This window comes from Arachis ipaensis, chromosome B4 (genome assembly GCF_059453495.1).
Source record: "Arachis ipaensis isolate K30076 ecotype BB chromosome B4, ASM5945349v1, whole genome shotgun sequence".
NCBI classification, from domain to species: domain Eukaryota; kingdom Viridiplantae; phylum Streptophyta; class Magnoliopsida; order Fabales; family Fabaceae; genus Arachis; species Arachis ipaensis.
The window spans coordinates 15,309,856-15,337,253 of NC_142439.1; the positions used below are offsets into that span (position 1 = coordinate 15,309,856).

The 27,398-nt window shown below is 44.0% G+C and overlaps 2 protein-coding genes across 2 annotated transcripts; both read left to right on the forward strand.

Annotated features, from left to right (window-relative positions):
- The first annotated feature begins 11,749 nt into the window (after positions 1–11,749).
- On the forward strand, positions 11,750–12,838 carry LOC107636120 (uncharacterized). The gene is made up of 2 exons (XM_016339653.2): positions 11,750–12,027; positions 12,106–12,838. The coding sequence occupies exons 1-2, from the start codon at positions 11,750–11,752 to the stop codon at positions 12,836–12,838; spliced, it is 1,011 nt and encodes a 336-aa protein (XP_016195139.2).
- A 2,671-nt stretch (positions 12,839–15,509) lies between these two features.
- LOC148566753 (uncharacterized) lies at positions 15,510–16,265 on the forward strand. The gene is made up of 2 exons (XM_088484418.1): positions 15,510–15,779; positions 16,080–16,265. Exons 1-2 carry the CDS (start codon positions 15,510–15,512, stop codon positions 16,263–16,265), a joined length of 456 nt encoding a protein of 151 aa, XP_088340544.1.
- Positions 16,266–27,398: the final 11,133 nt, after the last annotated feature.

Here is a 27,398-nt window from a genome sequence, read left to right on the forward strand (position 1 = left end):
GATTCTTTATGTCCATTATTTGGTGTATTCATGCATTTATATGATTGAGGCCATCATTTCATTAGCTCACTCACCCAAACGGCCGTACCTTCTATCCTCCGTTGTTAGCCAAACTTGAGCCTACGATTAACCCACTTTGTTCTTAATTTAGCACATTACAAGCCTTAGAGCGGAAAACAATAAAAGTCCTTATTTGGATCTTTGATTAGCTTAGGCTAGTGTGTGTGAGTATCATTCAAGTGTGGGAACCTTGGGGCATTGGGTGAATAGAAGGGTATTTTGTATTATTATTGGAATATTGGGAATTGGGTACATATTCATGAATTGATCGAATGTAAAATCTTATGCATTGACGCTCTTGTATATATAAAAAAAAAATAAGAAAAACAAAAGAACAAAAGAAAACAAAAAAAGAAAAAAAGAAAGAAAACAATATGGAAAAGAAAAGAAAAAAAATATATATAGAAAAAAAAAAGAAAGAAGAGAGAAAAAGAAAAGGGGACAAAATGCCCCAAAGTGCAGCTCAAGAGGAATCAATGCATAAATATTGTGAAACGAAAAGAAAAATGCATGAGTATGTGGAAAAGTGAGGAATGGGTAGTTAGGTTAGTACCTAATTGTATAGGTCATTATATAGGTTAGGTGGGAAAGTTTAAGTTAATCAAAGATTCAAATCCTAAGTCCACTAGCCATATATGACCCTACCTTGACCCTAACCCCATTACAACCTAAGGAAAAGACCCCATGATAAGTGTATGCATGCATTGAATAATTGTTGATTGTTAGATGAAAAACAAATCTTGGAAAGCATGATTAGGGGAGAATTGAGAGAATAAACCCCAAACACCGAGTGATTAGAGTGCAAACACTTCCGGTGAGGGTTCGAAGCTCAATCCTTTGATTCCCGGCTCTCGCGAGCATTCCTCATGCAAGGTTGCACATATTGCATTTGATGCTTAGAAAGTGGCAAGTCCCATGCTTTGACCACCATCGTGCCCCATGTGCTCGCATATGTCCTAAGAAGGCTAATTTGTTCCCAACCAAGTAGATAGTAGCACTAGTCGTAGTTGCATGCATATAAGTAGGTTGCACTTCATGAGTCCTATACTTTTGTGATCCCTCGGTCTTCCGTGCTTCTTTGCATTTCTCTAAGCATGAGGACATGCTAGAATCTAAGTGTGGGGAGGTTGACAAACCCCAATTTGAGGGTCTATCTTGTGCTGATTTCAGGGGTTTTATCAATGATTCCACACACTTTCTATATGAAAATACAAGATTTTGCATTCCTTTCCTAGTTTTGCCTCATGAATGAAAACATGCTTATTTTGCACTAAAATAGATACATTTCTAATCTTCTCTTGATGCCGTTCGATGCCGTGACTTGTGTGTTAAGTGGTTTTAGGATATAGAGTAGGAATGGACCGAAAGAGAGAAGGAAGACGGGTACAAAGGAAGGAAGCATGAGGATTAAGCTTTGGAAATTTCCGCATGGGCGCGTGCGCGCACCTTGCGCGCCCGCGCGGATAGGGCAACGTGAAGCCAAAGCCAAGAGCCAAGCCACGAGCCGGCTTGAGAAGCGGCTAAGCCAGGATCTTCATGGGCGCGCACGCGTACATCACGCCTCCGCGCACATTACAAGACGTCTCAACGGCGCGTGCGCGTACCTTGCGCGTGCGCGCCGATTTGCGAAAATGATTTTTTAGTGAAGTCACGTGACTTAGGTGTGGAGGCAGTTAAGGATCCCACTTTTGGAGAAGCACCTTGGCGGGAAAAGCTTAAGAAGACCAAAGGAGCAAGGGTTAAGGGGACTTTTAGTTCATTTCTTCTAGATCTAGATATTTTTCCTTTTTTTGGAGAGAAGAGAGAGTTAGTTACATTTTTTTTGGGAGAAGAAGAGGGAGATTCCAAGCTTCACTAGGGTTCATCCTCATCTAATTTCTGAATTTTCAATGACTTTTTGGTGAGATCCACTACAATTCTCATTCCACTTTGTTCATGTCATAGATTTTCTTCTCCAATTTCAAGTAGTAGATACAATTGATCAATTCTCATAGATCTAGAATTCAACTTTGTAATTTTGGATTCCATCTCTATTTTGGATTTTCATTGCTACTCTTTGAGACTTGTTGTTAGATCTTTGTGTTGCAATACTTTCAATTTGACTTTTCTTCTCATTTTATTATGCCTTCCCTTCTTGCTCATCACATGTTTGATAAAATGACAACACTAGCTATGGAGTAGAATTCTCACACTTGGCATAGGGTTTGGTCTTTGGAAGAAGTTGAATAGTGTATCAATAGTTGATTTGGAATTAGGGATTGCTAGTTGGCTTGGAGTGCACTAAAGCTAGACTCCCATAAGGTGAAGCTAGGACTTGTGACTCAAGTTGATTACTTTCATTTGACCTTCCTCTATACCTAGGGGATAACTAAATGGAGCAAGGCCTAATTGTTGTCAACATTGAATGGACTATAAGGATAGGATTTCTAATGCCAACCCTAAGCCAAGTCTTTTGATAATTGATTGTTTGTTTTTCATTGCTTTGCTAAAACCTTCAAAGAATTCCAACAAAGCTTACTAAATCAATAAGATGCATACTTTGGCAATTCCAAGGGAGAACGACTCGGGAGACTAGTACTCTCGGATATAGATTGTAGATTTGTTTGATGAAGGATTTTGCGTCGGTTTAGACTATACTACGATTGATCATTTGATAATTTCTATACCGGCAGAAAAATCTATTTGTCACCTGGAAACGACAGTCGCTTGCGACAATGCCAGTCTCTCATTAAGAAAGAAATCTAGGGAAGCATCGGGGGTATTTCTCACCGACATGGATGCCAGAATTGACGACAAGCCCATGCCCAAACCAGAAGGGGACCTGGAAAAGTTTAGGGTCGGGAACACGGAGAACAAGTTCACGTTCGTAAATAGGAACCTCCCCCATGAATTAAAAGAGCCCTTGATGAAAATGATCAGAGCCAATGGCGATTTGTTTGCCTGGACACCCGCCGATATGCCGGAGATAGACTCCAGACTCATGTCACACCGCCTAGCCATCAGGCCGGAAGCCAAACCAGTGGCTCAAAGGAGAAGAAAAATGTCTCAAGAAAGGGTAGAGGAAGTGGTCAGACAAACGGCCGGCCTCCTTGAGGCAGGGTTTATCCGGGAACTGGACTATTCTACCTGGTTGTCAAATGTGGTCCTGGTAAAAAAGCATAATGGGAGGTGGAGGATGTGTGTAGACTACTCTGATCTCAACAAGGCATGTCCCAAGGAATGCTATCCCCTCCCCAACATTGATGCACTCGTTGACGTGGCCATGGGGTACCGGTATCTAAGCTTCATGGACGCCTACTCCGGCTACAACCAGATACCGATGCACCAGCCAGATGAGGATAAAACGGCGTTCATAACGCCAGGAGGGACCTACTGCTACATGGTGATGCCCTTCGGCCTAAAAACCGCGGGGGCGACATACCAGAGGCTGATGAACAAAATATTCAGCGGTCTTATCGACAAAATGGTGGAAGTCTACATGGACGATATCCTTGCGAAAACCACCCGACCCGATGACCTCCTATGCGACCTGGAAAATGTGTTCACATCCCTCCGACAACACGGCATGAGGCTCAACCCGCTTAAGTGTGCCTTTGCCATGGAGGCCGAAAAGTTCCTAGGGTTCATGATAACCCAAAGGGGAGTGGAAGCCAACCCCGAAAAGTGCCAAGCGATACCCCAGATGAGGAGTCCGGGTTGCATCAAAGACGTTCAGCGGCTGGCGGGAATGCTCACCGCGTTGTCCCGATTCCTTGGTGCATCGGCAGCAAAGGCCTTACCCTTCTTCAACCTGATGAAGAAGGGAATAGCGTTTGAATGGACTCCCCCGTGCGAAGAGGCATTCAACCACTTCAAAGAAATCCTAGCAGCACCACCTGTACTCGGGAATCCCAGAGCCGGAGAACCACTCTACCTATACCTAGCCATAACAGAAGCAGCACTTGCAGCGGTGCTGGTGCAAGAAGAAGGAAAGGCCCAGCAACCGATCTACTTCGTGAGTAGAGCACTGCAAGGGGCAGAACTTAGGTACAGCAAACTGGAGAAACTGGCACTAGCGCTCTTGACCTTTTCCCGCAGGCTACGACAATACTTCCAGGGCCATCAGGTGGTCGTGAGAACGAACCAGGGGATCTGTCAAGTGCTCCAAAAACCTGATTTGGCAGGGAGGATGATGACCTAGGCCATCGAGCTATCCCAATACGATCTAAGCTACGAACCCCGACACGCGATTAAGGCTCAAGCGATGGCGGACTTCCTAGTGGAAGTAACCGGAACCGAGGACACGGGCACACAGTGGAAGCTCCATGTGGACAGAGCTTCCAACCAGATGTCCGAAGGCGCCGGGATCATCCTAGAAAGCCCGACCGGAGTTATTTACGAACAATCGGTTAAGTTCGAGTTTCCCGTATCAAACAACCAAGCAGAATACGAAGCCCTTCTGGGAGGCTTGGCTCTAGCTCGGGAAGTCGGGGCCACGAGATTGGAAGTATGCAGCGACTCACAAGTCGTCACCATGCAAGTAAATGGAAGCTACCAAACCAGAGACTCGCTGCTGTAAAAATACTTGGAAAAGGTCAAAGAGCTGAGCAAATAATTTGAGGAGGTCATGGTCCAGCACGTCCCAAGGGAAAGGAACACACGAGCAGACCTCCTATCCAAGCTGGCAAGCACGAAACCTGGAACCGGCAACTGCTCTCTCATCCAAGGCATCACGAAAGAGCCCGCAATTGCTCTACACCTGACCAAGATGAGCCCCTCCTGGATGGACCCCATCGCCGATTTTTTGAAAAACGGCAAACTCCCCGGGGATGGGAAGGAAGCCAAAATATTGAGAAGGGAGGCTGCCAAGTACACAGTCATACAGGACCAGCTATTCAAAAAGGGCCTCAGCCAACCTTTGCTGAAGTGCCTACATCCCGACCAGACGGACTACGTGCTCAGAGAAGTCCATGAGGGATGTTGCGGCCACCATATCGGGGGCAAAGCCCTAGCAAGGAAGCTCATCCGAGCCGAATATTACTGGCCAACAATGATGAATGACTCCAGAGAATTCGTGAAAAAATACGCCAAGTGTCAGCAGAACGCCAACTTCCACAGGACGCCAGCTTCCGAGCTGAGCCTACTGACGTCTTCCCGACCTTTTGCACAATGGGGAGTCGACCTCCTGAGGCCCTTCCTGGTTGGCCCGGGGCAAGTCAAGTACCTCATAGTTGCCGTCGACTACTACACCAAATGGATTGAGGCTGAACCGATGGCCAGCATATCCTCATCCAATTGTAGAAAGTTCATGTGGAGGCAGGTGATAACCCGGTTCGGCATTCCGGAAGTCGTCATTTTGGATAATGGGACGCAATTCACCGACAAGAAATTTGCAGAGTTTTTCACTGGCCTGGGGATAAAACAGATGTTCTCCTCGGTTGAACACCCCCAGACAAATGGACAAGTAAAATCCGCAAATAAAGTTATCCTGCTAGGCCTCAAGAAGCGCTTAAATAGCAAAAAAGGCGCATGGACCGACGAGCTCGCCTCGGTCCTCTGGTCCTACCGAACAACCGAGCAAAGCTCCACAGGGGAAACCCCCTTTCGCCTAACATACGGGGTCGACGCGGTGATACCTGTGGAGATTGGCGAACCGAGCCCACGACTACTTCTGAAGGGAGTAGAAGAAGCGGTGGAGAAAGACCTGGTGGACGAGGCCAGAGAGATGGCCCACTTGTCGGAGGTGGCACTGAAATAAAGAATAGCCCTACGTTACAATACCAAGGTCCTCAGAAGGGAGTTTGAGGAAAGAGACCTCGTCCTACGATAAAACAACGTCGGGCTACCAACCCCAGGAGAAGGAAAGCTGGCGGCAAACTGGGAAGGTCCCTACAGGGTCAGAGAAGTGCTCGGCAAAGGCGCCTACAAACTGGAGAGACTCGATGGCAAAGAAATCCCAAGAACATGGAATGCAGGTAACCTAAGGAGATTCTATTCATAGCTTGGGATACACCGGTTCGACGGCCTGACGAGCTAGACAATCTTTTAATTTCTAGTGATTTACTTTTATTAAATGCCAACCATATTCATGAATTTGTTTAGCTGACGGTTAATGTTTACTTGTCCGTGTTCCCCTATCTACTATTCTCCAATATGTATCCCATACCATTGCAACCTTCAACGGTAACCCGGGACTAATCACCCCGGGAGCCAATCAAATCATAGCCATGACAAATGGCCGCGATAATAAGACCAAGACGGTTTCCACCAAGTTACCAACACAAACGGCGAAACGGACACAAGCAATAAGTCCACACTAAAAAAACGGTAACAAAGCAAAAAATGCTACTAAATAGCAAGATAAAGGCGATAATTATAAGCCGACCAAGCGACCACTAAAGTATAACAAAAGTTAACAGTTTCAACAAGTGTTCTACAAATCCACATAAAAAACGCAAATTACAAGAATTCACTTTCGGGGCATGTCAACAATCTTGCCGTCCTGAATTGTTTTGAAGACTCCGATAGACGACGTGTCGAAGTTTGGGATCACGATCTTCACCTGGGCCTTGAGAGCCTCCTCGGTCGTAAAGATCACGTTCTTTCCCTGCTCCCTGACCACCCTATGTTTCCTTTTCAGCTCTTCGACCTCTGCTCGCGCAGCCTCAGCCGACGAGACGGCCGCGTCACGTTCCTTCTCCATAGCGACCACCCGACCTTGCACGGCGTTAAGCTGGCTCTCTAGAGTCATCTCCCACTCGGTTAAACGGGAGACGGTGGCATCGGAAACCTTCATTTTTTCCTTAAAGGACGCAGCCTTCTCCTCGGCATCTTTGCGCCCATTCTTTGCCGCAGCCAGTTGTTCCTGAAGCTTTTTGACCTAGACCTTGAATTCGTTGTTGGCCTGGGTAGCAGTATCGAGCTTCCTTCGCAGAGCCTGCATGCCCGACAACTCGAACTCGGCCTTCCGAGCTATCACTGCTCCACGGAGAAGGGTGCGGTACATCCACCTCGCCTGCCCCGCGAGTTCGGTAGTAAGAAAGTGATCCTCCGTACCAGGAATCAGCTGATTATCAATAAAGGCCCCAGCATCGAAGTTCCTCTCCATCACGGTGAGAGTACCTTCCGGGCTGGAGGATGCCCTCTGCCTCTTGGGAGTAGGGACAAGCTTCAGATCATCATACTCCCGATGGGTAGAAGACGACTGCCCAACACCGGTCGTTTCCTTGGGAATAGGAGAAGCTTGCATGCCGGCAGAGTTCTTATCGGACATCTCGGTGTCCCGAGGCGAAGGCACAGCTTGATCCTCCTTCTCCTCAGTAGGGCCTTCCGGCTTCTCGGCAACCTTCTCGTCAGCCTTCTCCTCATCGCTATCCTCCAAGAAGGTCTTAACTAAACTTTCGAGCCCGGTTACCGAAGCAGACATCTCCACTGCAACAGACAAACAAATACGTCAGTTGTGAAGTCAGCGATAACAAATTAAAAGATAAACAACACAAAAGTAAGACCAAATAGCTCACAATATAATTTCGGGTGATCTCCCGTTCACCCATAAGGAGGTGGGGGTTCACGGGGTTCTTTCCAAAGACCGCCCACAACACATCGGCAATTCTCTTATTTACGGCAGACATCCCCTTATAGGTCACCTTAATGAAGGTGTTGGACCCCGCCCCGAAGCTCCAATACGTCGGGATGAGGCGTTCCCCCTCCAACGACAACCAAAAGGGATGGCGACCTTTGACGGGACGAACCTTGAAATACTTGCCCTTGAACCCATGATAAGAGTCCTCGAACAAGCCAAATATCCTCCGACCCTGAGCAGATCGGAAAGATAAGAACCCTTTCCTCGCTTTCCCCTCCTTGGAAGGGTTGGTAAGGTTGAAGAAAAAGAGAAAGACGTCCACAGACACCGGCAGCTCGAGATATTCACACACCATCTTGAAACAACGGATAGAAGCCCAACTGTTCGGATAAAGCTGCGACGGTGACACGGATATCCGATTAAGAAGCGCCATCTGGAAGTCGGAGAACGGTATGCGAATGCCCACCTGGGTGAACATGGCTTTGTAAAACCAAATCCAGTCGGCAACCCGGGGGGAGTGGAAATTAATCTCATACAGCCGTTCGTTGGGGGCAGGAATGAAGACGTCATAATTGGCCTCCTCGTCTGTTCCCCCACATAGATACTCGGCTTGCCAGAACTCCGTGAACTCCTCCTCGTCCATCTGATTCGGCGAGTCCTTCACATCCTTAGTCACCCAGGTGTAGGGATCGTAATTCGCAGCAGAAGGAGAAGCCCGGGAAACGATACGAGGCATACCTACAGTGGGGGTACCACTCCGTTAGTTTATGAGGTCGGGAGTCCAGAAAAAGCCCAGAAACTATGTTCATCCTATTCAACAGTTAAGATCAAGCATGGCTAAAAGTCATCTATCACGCAAGCTACCTAAACACCTACCCTAGAATGGTACCCCTCCCCTAACGCATCTACCAGACACTAATGAGCCATCTACCAACAAGAATCAAGCAAAACAGCAAGGATACGGAGCAAATACAAGCAACAAACATACAACAATGATGTGGAAAAGAGAAAGGATGAAAGATTACCTGAATCAGTTGCGAAAACTGAGAAGGAAGAAGGAAAGATGCACGAGGATGCTAGAACGATGCTCTGAGACTTTTGAGTGAAAAAGAGGGAGATAGCAGGGAGATAGTAGGAGCAAGAGTGAAAAGGGAAAAATCAAAGCAAAACTGTTTAAAACTGCCACCCAGGAAGCGCGAAAGACTTGGGGGCAAAATAATCTTTGCACACAGGGTTTTCTAGCCCATTATGAGCATTAAATACCCCGCGCGAAGAACGAGGTGACAAGCGGTCCTTCCAACAACGAACAGACACGCACACAAGAGGCACGTCCCCCCCATGGACGGCCGACCTGGCGACAACGCACGAAAGGAGAGATGACACGCCATCAACGATCCTCACGGTCGTTACCGACGCGTCGGGGGCACTGTTACGGCCTGGCCCAAACTGCTAGCGGGTCAGCCCGACCCGAGCACCATCCGAACCGGACACGCGTCCCTGACAGCTACGCTACAGTTGTGAGGAGAGAGCATCAGGGAAGGTGGGCCTGTCCTTGATGGGCCCACCTCTGACATGGTATATATGGGGAAGATCCTGCCCTTCCCCCAAGGCACGTCACATACCACCCAACCTTTACTCGCATGCACATTTCACTGACTTGAGCGTCGGTGTGTCTTTACAGGTGACACCTCCCTCTACATCCGAAGAGCTCGGGACCTCGCCTACCCTCAGCCCAAAGACGTGCGACCAGACGACTTCCCCTTCTTTGATCAGGATATCAACCCAACCCGTCCGGTATCCGACCTACCGAACAATTTAAATTCTTATATCGCATATCTCACATCATTATATGGGATCGTATATTCCTATGAACATCCGTGCATCATAGCATAAACCAAATAGGCCGGAAGGTCTTTCAGAAAATAATAGCCTACCATCTTTTTTTGTAATGAAAAATGTCAAAATGATATGACTAATGAAAGTCAATTTCTTATTAAAAGAAATCTGTTTAAGAAACGTTCAAGAGTTCTGACCAAAAAGAAATGGTGAAAATGTTACATGTATTTAAATTGCATTCTATAAAAAATATGGCGTGACACCTTAACATAAAGTTTATTCCGTTAGTTTTACTTAGGGCTGGCAATATATACTTTACTTGCGGATACTCAATCCGAACTAACCCATTCGGGTAGAGTTGTTAATTCTATCCGCTGCGGGTAGGGTAAGATAGGGTGCAAATTTGCATGCGGATAGGGTAGGATACGGGTTTAGAATATATCCTACTCGCATTCTTAATATATTCTATAATATATATGTAAAAGTTATGTATGTAGGGAAAAAAGTGAGTTTTGTACTCACAATCTTCTTATAAAAACTTGAAATAATCACTAAACTAGTTTATGATCATATTATTTGTAATTTTATGTTGGATTTTTTAAGATTTTATTGTTTTTAATTTTAATTTAAACTTAGTTTTTTATTTTTTATTTTTTAATATGTATGAAATTTGAAATGGTTAAATTTTATATTTATTTGAATTTTTTTTTTATTTCTGCGGATAAGGTCGGGTATGGTAGGATTTAAAACTTTAGAATGCAGGCAAGTTTAGGGTTGAAAGATTCTCAACCTACAGATAGAGTAGGATAAAATTTTAAAAAAGTTTTCAACTTGCGAGTAGGATTAGGATAAAGTCTAAACTCTACATTACTCTACTCATTGCCAGCCCTTCACTCAATTTATAATCATCGTTTATTTTTAATACAAGCTAATTAGTAGTTGAATTTTACCAACTACTTTAATTTAAAGATGAAAAGGTTCACATTTATTCTCTAATATAGAGTTGTAGATGGGGAGAAATAATAATAATAAAAATAATCCTAACTTGTATTCCAAAAATATAAATTAAAAATATCATAAAAAATATCTTATTAAAATTATTTAAAAATAATTTTTTTTACATTTCTAATACATTAAATACATTCAAATTTTAAAAATTCTATTATTATATATTTAAAATGTGCTTTAGAACAACTATTTTTTATTAAATTTAATTATTCTTTTAGTTTTTATAGTTTCGTCAAATTTGTAATTAAGTCTTTATATATTTTTTTTAATTAGGTTTGATCTGCACACTACTTTTTAATTTTATAATTATATTATTTTTATATCAAAAATATTAAAATTAACAGCATATTTTTTTCAAAAAATTTGTGATCAATGATCTGTTCTTAGTTCTAAATACGTTTAATTTGTGGAGAAATATTCAGTTAATTTTAATATTTTTTACACTAAAAAATATCTGTTATGGCCCAGCCCAGCTAGGCGTGTAGACCGACTCGACCCGAAGACCTACCAACCCGGTTGGGCGAGTCACCGTACCAGCCTATCTAGCGACCCGGGCACCCGGCCACGCACCCTCCTTGCCAACTGCATAACAGCTGGGGAGAAGGAAACTTCCTGGAAGGAGGCCTTCTCCTATGGGGCCCACTTTTCTGACAAGGTATATAAGGGGAGGGTCCTACCCCTCCCCCAAGGTACGTCACATACATCACCTTACCTATTTTTCGCCTGCACACCTGATTGACTAGAGCATCGGAGTGTCTTTGCAGGTGGCACCCCCCTCTCGACACCAAGATCTCGGGACGTCGGCTGCTCCAACTCCAACCCCGCAATCCGGAACCAGGCGATACCCCACCTTACCAACTGAAGGATCTCCCCGAACCGTCCGGTACCCCAGCTACCGTACATTGGCGCCGTCTATGGGGAACCGCCTAAATGGATGTCGTACTGGGTCCTAGAGAACCAGGTCGCGGGGCCGAGCCTAGAGGGGAAGCCTCCGTGGCTTCCTCCCGGGAGCGCACGAGGTCCCCTCCACGATGACCCGAGCCGTCTTCACGATCTCAACAGAGGCGCCCCTTTGGGGGAACAGACAGCAATAGCGCCAGAATAATGCAGAAACTACGTCACAGGATGCAGAATCTGGAACGCCAGCTGGCAGATCAGGAACATCATCAACGAACTCTCGAACCAAGCTATTCCCGTGACACGGAGAAGAACTCCTCAGAGAAGTCACTCCCGGCGAACACGTTGCCCACGATCTGAATCTGAAAGCATCTGGGAGGAACAGGAATGCCCAAGAAGATGTCGTGGCCCGTGATATACACTCGGCCTGAAAGGAGACGCGCCGCAGAGCGGGACCGGGAAGACGGCGGAGAAAGGCCAAGGAGAATGCGGCGACCTGTGATAATGGGCGCAACCCCGTTTCATCGTTCCATCCTCGAAGTCCGGCTACCAAAGCACTTTGATAAGCCGACGGACATTAGGTACGACGGAACCCAAGACCCCCAGGAGCATCTTACGGCCTTCGATGCCAGAATGAACTTGGAGGGAGTAGGTGACGAAGTAAGGTGTCACGTGTTTCCGGTTACTCTGGTGGGACCTGCAATACGGTGGTTTAACAGCCTCCCGTAGGGCTCTGTTGCCAGGTTTTCGGACATTAGCCGCGCTTTCTTGGCCCAATTTCCTACCAGAATCGCGAAGGCGAAACACCCGAGCAACTTACTCGGGGTAACACAAAGGCTCGGCGAACCGACCAGAAAATACTTGGACCAGTTCAACGATGAATGTTTGGAGATCGACGGGCTAACTGATTCAGTGGCTAGTCTGTGTTTGACGAATGGACACCTGAACGAGGATTTTAGGAAGCACCTCACCACAAAACCGGTATGGACGATGCAAGAGATCCAAAGCGTGGCCAGGGAATATATCAACAATGAAGAAGTCAGTCAAGTGGTGGCAGCCAACAAGCGGCAGCCCGCCTACAATCAACCTCGGCAGCACGGTGGAGGGGAAAGGCTGAAGGAGCACGCCAGAGACGGCGGGTTGGGCAAGACATCCAGGCCGTTTCCCCAAGTTGGGAAATTCACCAACTACACCCCCCTTATCGTCCCCATAGTAGAAGTTTATCAGCAGATAGCTGAGAAGAGAATTCGGTCGAAGCCCCGACCTCTAAAGGATAGACCCGGGGGGAACAAGAGCCTCTATTGTGATTACCATAAGGGCTATGGGCACAAGACACAGGATTGTTTCGACCTCAAGAACGCGCTAGAACAAGTGATCCGGGACAGAAAGCTGGCCGAATTCTACCACCTCATCAGGGAGCCGAGGAGACGAGATCGTGATCGCGAGGGAGAGGATAAGACCTGCGAGGTGAAGTGACGTCAAGAGCCAGAGGACAACGAACACGGCCTTACCATAGTAAACATGGTAACAATAAGAGACGAGGCTCCAAGGTCGAGGTCGGCACACAAGAAGGACGCCAAAGTTTTGGCAATCTCCTCGTCTCCAGCGCGAAGCTCCAAAAGGGTCTCGCCCATCTCGTTCGGTCTGGAGGACCAATGGTTCGACGAGGTTGCGGAAAACCCTCCCATGGTCATCAAGGCCAGAGTAGGAACCGGCCTCGTCAAGTGGATCCTCGTAGACGCCGGGACTGACTCGAATACAATGTTCCGTAACGTGTTCGATGCCTTGGGTCTCCGGGATGCCGACTTAAGGACTCACCAGCACGGTGTAGTGGGCTTGGGCGACCACTTTATCAAGCCCGACGAGATAATCTCCCTACCGATATCCGTAGGACTAGGACAGGGAAGGAGGTCGGTAATGGCAGAGTTCGTAGTTCTACGAGACTCCACGGCCTACAATGTCATCCTAGGGAGAAAGACTATCAACGATCTCGGGGCAGTGATTAGTACAAAGATGTTGATAATGACAGATCCGTCGGATCCATAAAGGGAGACTTGGAAACGGCAGTCGCTTGCGACAATGCCAGTCTCTCCTTAAGGAAGAAATCCAAAGAAGCATCGGGAGTATTCCTCGCTGACCTGGATGCTAGAGTCGATGACAAACCCAGACTCGAACCGGAAGGGAACTTAGAAAGGTTCAGGGTTGGCGACATAGAGGAAAAGTTCACTTTTGTGAACAGGAATCTCCCACATGACCTGAAGGAACCTTTAATGGAAATTATCAGGGCTAACGGCGACCTATTTTCCTGGACGCCAGCCGACATGCCGGGGATAGACCCCCAGCTCATGTCGCATCATTTGGCCGTCAGAGCGGGGGCCAAGGCAGTTGCTCAGAAGAGAAAGAAAATGTCACAAGAAAGGGCAGAGGAGGTGGCCAGGCAGACGGCCAGCCTTCTCGAAGCGGGATTTATCCGGGAACTCGACTACTCGACTTGGCTGTCAAATGTAGTTCTGGTTAGAAAGCACAATGGGAAATGGAGGAAGATTACTCCGATCTTAACAAAGCATGTCGCAAAGACTCCTACCCCCTCCCCAATATAGATGCGCTCAACGATGCGGCGGCGGGATATCGGTATCTGAGCTTCATGGATGCTTATTCTGGTTACAATCAGATACCGATGCACTGGCCAGATGAGAAGAAGACGGCGTTCATAATGCCAGGAGGAACATATTGCTACAAGGTAATGCTGTTCGGGCTAAAGAATGCAGGGGCCACCTACCAAAGGTTGTTGAATAAGATATTCAGCGACCTTATAGGCAAAACAGTGGAAGTATATGTAGACGATATCTTAGTAAAGACCACCCGACCTGATGATCTCATAGGTGATCTGGAAAACGTATTTACCTGCCTCCGACAACCCGGCATGAGGCTCAACCCACTTAAATGTGCCTTCACCATGGAAGCGGGGAAATTCTTGGAGTTTATGATAACCCAGAGAGGGGTAGAGACCAACCCGAAAAAGTGTGAAGCAGTACTCCAGATGAAGAGCCCGGGGTGCATAAAAGACGTTCAAAGGTTGACAGGGAGGCTCACCGCACTATCACGATTCCTCGGGGCGTCGGCTGCCAGGGCGCTGCCATTCTTTAACATGATAAAAAAAGGGATAGCATTTGAATGGACCCCGGCGTGCGAAAAAGCATTCAAGCATTTCAAAGAGATTCTTACAACACCACCTGTTCTCGGGAAGCCTAAGGTCGGAGAACCACTATACCTATACTTAGCCATAACGGATGAAGCGATGGCGGCGGTTTTAGTGCGAGAAGAAGAGAAGATCCAACAACCAATTTACTTTGTGAGCAAAGCGCTGTAAGGAGCAGAGTTGAGATACAGCAAATTAAAGAAGTTGGCACTTGCGCTCCTGACCTCTTCCCGTAGATTACGACAATACTTTCAGGGTTATCAAGTGGTCGTAAGGACAGACCAGGGAATCTGCCAAGTACTCCAGAAACCCGACTTAGCGGGAAGAATGATGACTTAGGCTATCGAGCTATCCCAATATGACTTGCAGTATGAACCCAGGCATGCGATTAAGGTGCAGGCCATGGCCAATTTCTTGGTAGAAGTAACGGGGGACCCAACCGAGGCAACGAACATACGGTGGAAGCTCCACGTGGACCGGGCCTCCAACCAAACATTCGGAGGTGCCGACATCATCCTGGAAAGCCCATCCGGAGTCATATATGAACAGTCGATCAAGTTCGAGTTCCCGGTGTCAAACAATCAAGCATAGTACGAGGCCCTTCTGGGCAGCTTAATCCTGGCCAGGGAGGTCGGAGCCACAAGGCTAGAGGTGTGTAGTGACTCGCAGGTCGTTACCTCTCAGGTTAATGGGACCTACCAGGCCAGACATTCACTGTTACAAAAGTATCTGGAGAAAGTCAAAGAGTTGAGCAATCAATTCGAGGAGGTCATGATCTAACACGTTCCGAGGGAAAGGATCACACGGGCAGACCTCCTGTCCAAGCTAGCAAGCACAAAACCAGGGGCCAGCAACCGGTCTCTCATTCAAGGTTTGGTAAAGGAACCATCTGTGGTCCTACAACTGACTCAATCAGAATCCTCTTGGATGGACCCGATCATTGATTTTATGGAGAAGGCAAGGCTCCCCAGCGATGACAAGCTGGCCAAAACGATAAGGCGGGAAGCAGCCAAGTATGCAATCATACAGGGCCAGTTGTTTAAAAAAGGAATCAGCCAACCCTTGTTGAAATGCCTGCATCCCGACCAAACGGATTATGTGCTCAGAGAGGTCCATGAGGGGTGCTGTGGTCACCACATCGGGGGCAAAGCTTTAGCAAGAAAGCTTATCAGAGCAAGGTATTACTGGCCATCGATGATAAAGGACTCCAAAGAATTCGTAAGGAAATGAGTCAAGTGCCAAGAGAACGCCAATTTCCACAAGGCGCCGGCAACCGAGCTAAGCCTATTGACGTCTTCCCGACCTTTCACACATTGGGGAATCGACTTCCTGGGACCTTTCCCGGTCGGTCCGGGGCAAGTCAAGTACCTCATAGTTGCTATCGACTACTATACCAAGGGGATAGAGGCTGAGCCACTGGCCAGCATATCCTCATCCAACTGTCGGAAGTTTTTGTGGAGACAAGTGGTAACTCGATTTGGCATCCCTGAGGTCGTTATCTCTGATAATGGGATGCAGTTCACGGATAAGAATTTCGTAGAGTTCCTCGCCGGTTTGGGCATAAAGCAAAAGTTCTCATATGTGGAACACCCCCAGACGAACGGCCAAGTTGAAGCTGTGAATAAGGTTATCTTGCTAGGCCTCAAGAAGCGGCTTGATAAGAAAAAGGGAGCATGGACTGACGAACTCACCTCCTGGTGCTGAATTTATAACCACAGACTATCCGGCAAGTGCACCGGGTCATACCAAGTAATACCTTACGTGAGTAAGGGTCGATCCCACGAGGATTGATGGATTAAGCAACAATAGTGTTTGATAGGCTTAGTTAGACAAACAGAAAAGAGTAATTGAGAGTTCAAAAGCATTAACAGTAAATTTAGAATATTAAAGATAGGCAGATAAATAAGTTGGGAATAAAATATTGAGAAAGCAATTAAGGCTTCAGAGTTATCTATTTTCTGGATTGAATTTTCTTATTAACTAATTTTAATCATGTAAGATTTAATTCATGGCAAACTATTCGTGACTAGACCCTAATTCCTTAGACCTTCCTAGTCTCCTCTAAAATTCATCAACTACCAATTCCTTGGTCAATTAATTCCAATTAGAGGGTGATGATCAAATTCTAGTTTATATGCCACAAGAATCCTAATTATCCAAAAATAAAGGAATTATATGTCACGTATCCCATTAAATACAAACAATTAAAAATTCAAGATAATATGTTTTCAAGCTATTGTTCAAGTAAAGAGCTTTTCTAAGTTATACAAGAACTCAATCAGAATATGGGTCATACTTCCGTTCCACCCAAATTCATAAAATAAAGAACGAAAACAATTATTGAAATATAAATCAAAACATGAATTAAAATAGAAAAATGGTAATATCAATCCATACAATAGACAGAGCTCCTAACCTTAACAATGGAGGATTAGTTGCTCATGGTAGAATGTTATGGAATACGGAATATAAATTTGGAATAGGATGGGATCCTCCCCCTGGACCTCCTTCAAAAGAGAGGTTTCTTCTCCCTTTTATAACTAATCCTAATAAATTTAAAATCTAATTGATAAAATTAAAATAATATCTTTTCCTAGAATTCAAATTTGAATTTAAATCAAAATTAACTAAATAATCAAGTCTTCAATTGATGGGTGGGGACCACTTGTTTTGTCCATTCTGCAGCTTCTAATCTGTGTTTTCTGGGCTGGAAACTGAGTTAAAACAGCCCAGAAATCGCCCCCAGCATTTTTCTGCGTTTCCTACACGTGGCGCATGTCACGCGTACGCGTCAGTCACGCGTACGCGTCGATGGTCTTTTCTGCAAGTCATGTGGACGCGTCGGTCACGCGCACGCGTTGCTGAGCAAATCTTCAAATCACGCGTACGCGCCAGTCACGCACACGCGTCGCCATGTAAAGCTCCAAATTCACGTGCACGCGTCAAGCACGCGTGCGCGTCGCTCCTCGCTGCCATCTCCTTTGATTCTTGTGCTGCAGAAACTCCATCAAATCCAGCCGAATGCTACCTAAAATAAACAGTATTGCACAAAACTCAAAATAGCATCCATAGTGGCTAAAATATAGTTATTTCTTAATTAAACTCAACAAATTACATGCAAATTCACCAGGAAAAAATAGGAAAGATGCTCACGCATCACAACACCAAACTTAAATTGTTGCTTGTCCTCAAGCAACCAAAGCTAATATAGGCTTAGGGTGTGAATTTGCATGAGAGTGAGAGTTCGATTAAGCTTATGTCTCTTTTTATAGTGGGATTTACAACTGCAATCCTGAATCATTTTGGCATCTCACTTTATCCTTTGAAGTTCAGAATGATTGGCATCCATAGGAACTCAGAATTCAGATAGTGTTATTGACTTTCCTAGTTCAGTATGTTGATTCTTGAACACAGTTACTTTATGAGTCTTGGCTGTGACCCTAAGCATTTTGTTTTCTAGTATTACCACCGGATACATAAATGACACAGACACCTAACTGGGTGAACCTTTTCAGATTGTGACTCAGCTTTGCTAGAGTCCCCAGTTAGAGGTGCCCAGAGCTCTTAAGCACACTCTTTTTTCTTTGGACCACGACTTTAACCGCTCAGTCTCAAGCTTTTCACTTGACACCTTCACGCCAAAAGCACATGGTTAGGGACATCTTGATTTAGCCGCTTAGGCCAGGATTTTATTCCTTTGGGCCCTCCTATCCATTAATGCTCAAAGCCTTGGATCCTTTTTACCCTTGCCTTTTAGTTTAAAGGGTTATTGGCTTTTTCTGCTTGCTTTTTCTTTTTTTTTCCTTTCTTTTTCTTTATTTTATTATTATTAATTTTTTTTTTTTGCAAGCTTTATGTTTTTCACTGCTTTTTCTTGCTTTAAGAATCAATTTTATGATTTTTCAGATTATCAATAACATTTCTCTTTTTCATCATTCTTTCAAGAGCTAACAATTTTAACATTCAGAAACTTCACTATCAAAAATATGCACTGTTCAAGCATTCATTCAAAATCACAGAAAATACCACCACATCTAAGTAAATGAGACTATTGTAAAAATTAAACTCAAATTCTCATGCACTACATCTGTGCTTCTTTCTTTTTGATTTCAAGCTTAGTGGGCAATACATGAGACATCTTTCAGAATTAAAGCACTTAACAGAAAAATTAAACTAGAACCTATGAATCTACTAATAAAGGATCATGCAGCAAACAAAGCAAAATAGAAGAAAACCGGAACATATATAATAAAAGAAGGAGGGAATAAAAATGAAAGAAACTCAACCACCTTAGTTATCTGAGCGGTCATTTTACTCTTCAGGTCGTGCTCCTCAATGAAGATGATTCGCCTCCCTTTTGGTGCCATCGGAATAGACAGAAAACCCTTAAGCGAAGCGTCAACACCAAACTTAAATGTTTGCTTGTCCTCAAGCAAAGAAGAACTGAAAATAAAAACAAATAGTAAGATGAAGGAAGAATAAAAGTATAAAAGAACAAGAGAGAATTAGGATTGGGAGTGAATGATTTGAAATCAGGCGCTGAGGTGATTTAATTGGGCGTTGCATGCGACGCGTACGCGTAAGGCACGCGTACGCGTGGATCGCATGAATTTCAAGTGACGCGTACGCGTCAGGGACGCGTACGCGTGGACGGCCAGGATGGGAAAACGACGCGAACGCGTCAGGGACGCGTACGCGTGGTGGGGCTTGTGCACCCAGCATAGTTCCAGCCCCACACCAGCATAACTCTCTGGTCAAAACACCTTTTACGCCGATTTTACTCATCCACGCGTGCGCGTACTTGACGCGTACACGTGGAGTGCCAAAATTGCAAACAACGCGGACGCGTCATAGACACGTACGCGTGAGCATGTTTGTGCGCAAGGCATCATTCCTGCGCTAGTCCCGCGCAATTCTCTTTTCAATTTTATTTTTTCACGAACACACATATGACGCGTATGCGTCAGTGACGCTAGCGCGTCATGTGTTCATTTTTTTTTTGTCCGGCTCCTGTTCTAAGATAGCTGCATGATCTGAAAAACAGTAAAAACATAGTAAAAATCAAATAAATAAGAAAAATACTACTAATAAAAATAAAACAAAATAAAGCTAAGAATGAAAAGGAATGATCATACCACGGTGGGTTGTCTCCCACCTAGCACTTTTAGTTAAAGTCCTTAAGTTGGACATGTGGTGAGCTCCTTGTCATGGTGGCTTGTGCTTGTACTGATCCAAGAATCTCCACCAATGTTTGTAAATCCAATGGCTACCGGGATTCCAAACTAGGCGCATAACGCCTTCGAGCAAGTTGAAGCAAGTGAAAAGGCCCCAAGAGTGTTGATTGTGAGAATGAATTCAAGGGTCCCAAACCTTGCTTTTATACCCGTCTCCTTGTGGATCACCATTGTTCTCACCGGGTGGCAAGCGATCTGAATTCCCACAGAGACATCCAAACAACCTTCTAGACCCATTCAATTGAGCTCTACACCAATCCTTGCACTTCAATTTGGAGCATGCAACCATATTGAACCTTGCTTGACAACTCTTACCACTAACCATCTTCTTCTTACTTTTAATGCCACAAAGAGCTCTAAGTTGACCATCCGTCTCCAGTAGCCCATATTCAAGTGGAAACGTAAAGGTTAAGGATAGGAATTTCACCCACTTGAATGTTGTATTGGATGGTGATAGCTTTGAGAGAGGTCTTGCAAGCTCCACTCCCTTGTGTTCTTCTTTGAATTCTTCCACTTCTTTGCAAGCTTCATCAATTTCAACCTCTTCTTCATTGCTTACCAAGGGCATGGGAGGTTGTGCATCTTCCTCCTTTGTGGGTGCATCTTCCTCCTTTGTTTTTGCATCTTCCTCTTCTTCCATGTGTGAGGATGGAAAGTTCTTTAGTTCACTGGAGTATGAACTCCTTTGATTAATTTCCTCACTTTCTTTCATAGGCTCTTGCATTGTATCTCTTGGAAAGGAATTTGCTTGTTCCTCTTCCTGGTTCTTGATCATTGACTGCACATGTTTCTCTACATTTTTGACACTCGTCTTTATATCATGTAGGAATTCTTTCATGAGAAGCTTAAAGCCTGATGGTATTTGAAATGAATAAGGAGATGGTGGCTCTTGATATGAATAAGAAGGAAGTGATGGTTCTTGATAAGAGTAAAAAGATGATGGTTCTTGGTATGGATAGGGAGATAGTGGCTCTTGACATGGGTAGAAAGATGATGGTTCTTGATATGGATAGAGAGGTGATGGTTCTTGATATGAATATGGAGATGGTGCTTCTTGATAGTTGAAACATGGAGCATTGAAGTTTTTTTGGTTTTGACTTTGCCAACCAAAATTCTGGTAGTTCCTTCACCCACAATCATATGAATTACTACTTGGGTGTGAGTAGTAACCTATATGATCTCTCTCCATTATTTTTCCTTAGCACAAAACACCAAACAGAATTAAACGCACCATGTGACAAACAGGAGAACAAAGAAGAAAGAACAGAATTCTAAAAATTAAAATAAGAAAAATAAAAATAAAACTAATTAGGAAACACCAAAGTTAATTTCAGAAATTAAGAAAAATATTACTACTATTTATTTATTTAAATTTTTTTAAGACAAAAATAAAATAAAACTAAAAAATATAGAAAGTGAAAAATAATGAAAAGAAAAACAAAATAAAACGAAAATAAAAAAATAAATAAAAAGAAAAATAAAAATAAAAGAAAGAGCGGCGAGATTTAAATAAGAAAAATTTAAAAGGAAGTAAGAAAAAAAAGAAAACAGGGATACGGGGATGGGAAACGAACAAGAAGAGAAAAAAAAATATAAAGGAAACAAAAGAAATAAAAAATAAAAATTAATAATAAATAATATTTTTTTTTAATTAAAAGAAAAATTATCTTATCTAAGCAATCAAACAACGAGTAGTTGTCAATCACAGTCAATCCCCGACAACGGCACCAAAAACTTGGTGCGGAATTTATAACCACAGACAATCCGGCAAGTGCACCGGGTCGTACCAAGTAATACCTTACGTGAGTAAGGGTCGATCCCACGATAATTGATGGATTAAGCAACAATAGTGTTTGATAGGCTTAGTTAGACAAATAGAAAAGAGTAATTGAGAGTTCAAAAGCATTAACAGTAAATTTAGAATATTAAAGATAGGCAGATAAATAAGTTGGGAATAAAATATTGAGAAAGCAGTTAAGGCTTCAGAGTTATCTATTTTCTGGATTGACTTTTCTTATTAACTAATTTTAATCATGTAAGATTTAATTCATGGCAAACTATTTTTGACTAGACCCTAATTCCTTAGTCCTTCCTAGTCTCCTCTAAAATTCATCAACTGCCAATTCCTTGGTCAATTAATTCCAATTAGAGGGTGATGATCAAATTCTAGTTTATATGCCACAAGAATCCTAATTATCCAAAAATAAAGGAATTATATGTCACGTATCCCGTTAAATACAAACAATTAGAAATTCAAGATAATATGTTTTCAAGCTATTGTTCAAGTAAAGAGCTTTTCCAAGTTATATAAAAACTCAATCAGAATATGGGTCATACTTCCGTTCCACCCAAATTCATAAAATAAAGAACGAAAACAATTATTGAAATATAAATCAAAACATGAATTAAAATAGAAAAATGGTAATATCAATCCATACAATAGACAGAGCTCCTAACCTTAACAATGGAGGATTAGTTGCTCATGGTAGAATGTTATGGAATACGGAATATAAATTTGGAATAGGATGGGATCCTCCCCCCGGACCTCCTTCAAAAGAGAGGTTTCTTCTCCCTTTTATAACCAATCCTAATAAATTTAAAATCTAATTGATAAAATTAAAATAATATCTTTTCCTAGAATTCAAATTTGAATTTAAATCAAAATTAACTAAATAATCAAGTCTTCAATTGATGGGTGGGGACCACTTGTTTTGTCCATTCTGCAGCTTCTAATTTGTGTTTTCTGGGCTGGAAAACTGAGTTAAAACAGCCTAGAAATCGCCTCCAGTGTTTTTCTGCGTTTCCTGCACGTGGCGCATGTCACGCGTACGCGTCGATGGTCTTTTCTGCAAGTCACGCGGACGCGTTGGTCACGCGCACGCGTTGCTGAGCAAATCTTCAAATCACGCGTACGCGCCAGTCACGCACACGCGTCGCCATGTAAAGCTCCAAATTCACACGCACGCGTCAAGCACGCGTGCACGTCGCTCCTTGCTGCCATCTCCTTTGATTCTTGTGCTGCAGAAACTCCATCAAATCCAGCCGAATGCTACCTAAAATAAACAGTATTGCACAAAACTCAAAATAACATCCATAGTGGCTAAAATATAGTTAATTCTTAATTAAACTCAACAAATTACATGCAAATTCACTAGGAAAAAATAGGAAAGATGCTCACGCATCACAACACCAAACTTAAATTGTTGCTTGTCCTCAAGCAACCAAAGCTAATATAGGCTTAGGGTGTGAATTTGAATGAGAGTGAGAGTTCGATTAAGCTTATGTCTCTTCTTATAGTGGAGTTTACAACTACAATCCTGAATCGTTTTGACATCTCACATTATCCTTTGAAGTTCAGAATGATTGGCATCCATAGGAACTCAGAATTCAGATAGTGTTATTGACTCTCCTAGTTCAGTATGTTGATTCTTGAACACAGCTACTATATGAGTCTTGGCTGTGACCCTTAGCATTTTGTTTTCCAGTATTACCACCGGATACATAAATGACACAGACACCTAACTGGGTGAACCTTTTCAAATTGTTACTCAGCTTTGCTAGAGTCCCTAGTTAGAGGTGCCCAGAGCTCTTAAGCACACTCTTTTTGCTTTGGACCACGACTTTAACCGCTCAGTCTCAAGCTTTTCACTTGACACCTTCACACCACAAGCACATGGTTAAGGACATCTTGATTTAGCCGCTTAGGTCAGGATTTTATTCCTTTGGGCCCTCCTATCCATTAATGCTCAAAGCCTTGGATCCTTTTTACCCTTGCCATTTAGTTTAAAGGGTTATTGGCTTTTTCTGCTTGCTTTTTCTTTTTTTTTCCTTTCTTTTTCTTTATTTTATTATTATTAATTTTTTTCGCAAGCTTTGTGTTTTTCACTGCTTTTTCTTGCTTCAAGAATCAATTTTATGATTTTTCAGATTATCAATAACATTTCTCTTTTTCATCATTCTTTCAAGAGCCAACAATTTTAACATTCATAAACTTCACTATCAAAAATATGCACTGTTCAAACATTCATTCAGAATCACAGAAAATATCACCACATCTAAGTAAATGAGACTACTCTAAAAATTAAACTCAAATTCTCATGCCCTACATCTGTTCTTCTTTCTTTTTGATTTCAAGCTTAGTGGGCAATACATGAGACATCTTTCAGAATTAAAGTACTTAATAGAAAAATTAAACTAGAACCTATGAATCTACTAATAAAGGATCATGCAGCAAACAAAGCAAAATAGCAGAAAACCGGAACATATATAATAAAAGCGGGAGGGAATAAAAATGAAAGGAACTCAACCTCCTTAGTTATCTGAGCGGTCGTTTTACTCTTCAGGTCATGCTCCTCAATGAAGATGATTCGCCTCCCTTTTGGTGCCATCGGAATAGACAGAAAACCCTTAAGTGAAGCGTCAACACCAAACTTAAATGTTTGCTTGTCCTCAAGCAAAGAAGAACTGAAAATAAAAACAAATAGTAAGATGAAGGAAGAATAAAAGTATAAAAGAACAAGAGAAAATTAGGATTGGGGGTGAATGATTTGAAATCAGGCGCTGAGGTGATTTAATTGGGCGTTGCATGCGACGCGTACGCGTAAGGCACGCGTACGCGTGGATCGCATGAATTTCAAGTGACGCGTACGCGTCAGGGACGCGTACGCGTGGACGGCCAGGATGGAAAAACGACGCGAACGCGTCAGGGACGCGTACGCGTGGTGGGGCTTGTGCGCCCAGCATAGTTCCAGCCCCACACCAGCATAACTCTCTGGCCAAAACACCTTTTACGCCGATTTTACTCATCCACGCGTGCGCGTGCTTGACGCGTATGCGTGGAGTGCCAAAATTGCAAACGATGCAGACGCGTCATAGACGCGTACGCGTGAGCATGTTTGTGCGCAAGGCATCATTCCTGCGCTAGTCCCGCGCAACTCTCTGTTCAATTTTATTTTTTCACGAACACACATATGATGCGTATGCGTCAGCGACGCTAGCGCGTCATGTGTTTGTTTTTTTTTTTTTTTGTTCGGCTCCTTTTCTAAGATAGCTGCATGATCTGAAAAACAGTAAAAATTTAGCAAAAATTAAATAAGTAAGAAAAATACTACTAATAAAAATAAAACAAAATAAAGCTAAGAATGAAAAGGAATGATCATACCACAGTGAGTTGTCTCCCACCTAGCACTTTTAGTTAAAGTCCTTTAGTTGGACATGTGGTGAGCTCCTTGTCATGGTGGCTTGTGCTTGTACTGATCCAGGAATATCCACTAATGTTTGTCAGGGGGAAGGTAAACTGACGGCTAACTGGGAAGGCCCTTACAGGGTCAAAGAGGTGATTGGAAAGGGTGCCTATAAATTGGAAAGACTCGACGGCAAGGAAGTCCCGAGAACGTGGAACGCGGGTAACTTAAAAAGGTTTTATTCTTAGTCCAAACACGCCGAGTAGGCGACCACCAGCTCAGTAAGACCCGGGTTTCGTTTCATCATCAAATAATTTACTTTTGTTAAATACTTATCATTGCAATAGACTTGTTCAACTGCCGATTAATGTTCACTTGTGGTTAAATTTACTTTTTCCCTTTTATACATCCCACGACAACAAACTTCTTATGATACCTGCTAAACGAGGCAATGACACGGTATCCAAGGACTGATCACCCCGGAAACTAACTAAGTTAGCACCGTAACAAACGGCTGTAGCAATAATGAAGCCACGACTTGGTTTCATCAAATTACCAACGCAACGGTAAACAAATGCAAGCGACAAGCCAATACCAACAAAACGGTAATAAAATAGAACGAAAATGCACTACCGAGTGAACGGGGAAAAACAGTAATCATAAGCCGACCAGGCGACTACTAAAGCAGTTCAAAATTACAAGATCCAACATGCACAACAATAAAGTTCATCAAACCGCACGACAAGGTCCACAAGAACAAAAAAAATTACAAAACATACAAGAGTACGGAGATCACTTCTTCGGCATATCGACAATCTTGCCGTCCTTGATGGTCTTAAAGACCCCGATTGCCGACGTGTCGAAGTCAGGAGCCACGAGCTTCACTTGGGCTTTAAGGGCCTCTTCAGTCATCAAAATGGCGCTCTTTCCCTGTTTTACGGTCTCTTTGTACTTCTTCTTAAATTCTTCAGCTTCGGTTTGAGCAGTCTTGGCCAATGAGGTCACCTCGTCGCGTTCCTTTTCCAAAGCAGCCACCCGACCCTGAGCTGCATTAAGCTGGCTCTCCAAAGTCAGCTCCCGCTCAGTTAACCAGGAAACAGCCGCATCTGAAACCTTCAATCTCGGTAGCTTTGAGTTTCTTATCGGCACTGGACAGTTGCTCCCGAAGTGTTTCCACTTCAACCTTGAATTTATTATTAGCTTGAACAGAAGCCTCGAGTTTCCTCTGCACCGACTGCATTCCCGACAGCTCAAACTCGGCCTTCCTTGCGATGGTGGCGCCTCGAAAGAGAGAACGCTACATCCACCTCACCTGCCCAGGGAGGTCGGATCCATAGAAATATTCCTCCGTTCTAGGAAGCAACTGGGAATCTATAAAGTTCCCGGCATCGAAGTTTCTCTCCATCACAGTGAGGACTCCTTCAGGGCTGGAGGACGACTTCCTCCTCTTCGGGTTGCTTATGACCTTCACATCATCCTCCTCGAGTTGTGGACTAGAGGTCGAGTCCCCACCAGTGCCGACCGCCTCGTCTCGGACGGGAGAGACACGCGCCCTGTCAGCATTCCGGGCCGGCACCTCGACGGCATTGGGGGGAGGCACCGCCTGATTCTCGTTATTCTCAGGTGGAGCTTCCTAGTTCTCGTTGGACTGCTCCTCGTTACTGTCATCAGCAAGGAAGGTATTGAATAAATGTTCAAGACCGGTCACTTCGGCAGATATTCTCACTGCAGCAAAATAGTGAAACAGGTTAGTCGTGAAATCGGCATAATAAATCAAAGCAACAATAGCGCAAGGAATGCAAGTTAAAGCTACTCACAAATATAATTTCTAGCGACCTCCCGATCACCCATAAAGAGATGAGGGTTCACATGGTTTTTCCCAAAAACAGCCAACAACACGTCGGCAATCTTTTTGTCCACAGAGGACATTCCTTTGTATGTTACCTTGATAAAGGTATTGGACCCCGCCCCGAAACTCCAATATGTCGGGATGAGGCGCTGCCCCTCCAACGACAGCCAGAAGGGATGGTGACCTTTAACTGGGCGCACCTTGAAATACTTGTCCTTGAACCCGTGGTAAGAGTCCTCAAACAAGCCAAAAATCCTCCGACCCTGGCAGATCGGAAGGACATGAACCCTTTCCTTGCTTTCCCTTCTTTGGAAGGATTCATAAGGTTAAAGAGATAAAGAAAAACGTTGACGGACACCGGCAGCTCTAAATATTCACACACCATCTCGAAACAGCGGATGGAAGCCCAATTGTTCGGATGCAACTGCGACGGCGCTACGGAACACCGGTTAAGGAGCGCCATTTGGAAAGGAGAAAAAGGAAGGCGAACCCCCAATTGGGTAAACATTGCCTTGTAGAACCAGATCCAATCGACAACTCGGGGGGAGTGGGGGTTGAGTTTGTATATCTG

Coding starts and splice junctions, on each gene's coding strand:
- LOC107636120 (XM_016339653.2), top strand. CDS start 11,750: ATGCCCAAGAAGATGTCGTGGCCCGTGATATACACTCGGCCTGAAAGG. Junction 12,028..12,105: donor GGAGTAGGTGACGAAGTAAG/GTGTCACGTGTT, acceptor CTCTGTTGCCAG/GTTTTCGGACATTAGCCGCG.
- LOC148566753 (XM_088484418.1), top strand. CDS start 15,510: ATGGAGAAGGCAAGGCTCCCCAGCGATGACAAGCTGGCCAAAACGATA. Junction 15,780..16,079: donor TAAAGGACTCCAAAGAATTC/GTAAGGAAATGA, acceptor AATGGGATGCAG/TTCACGGATAAGAATTTCGT.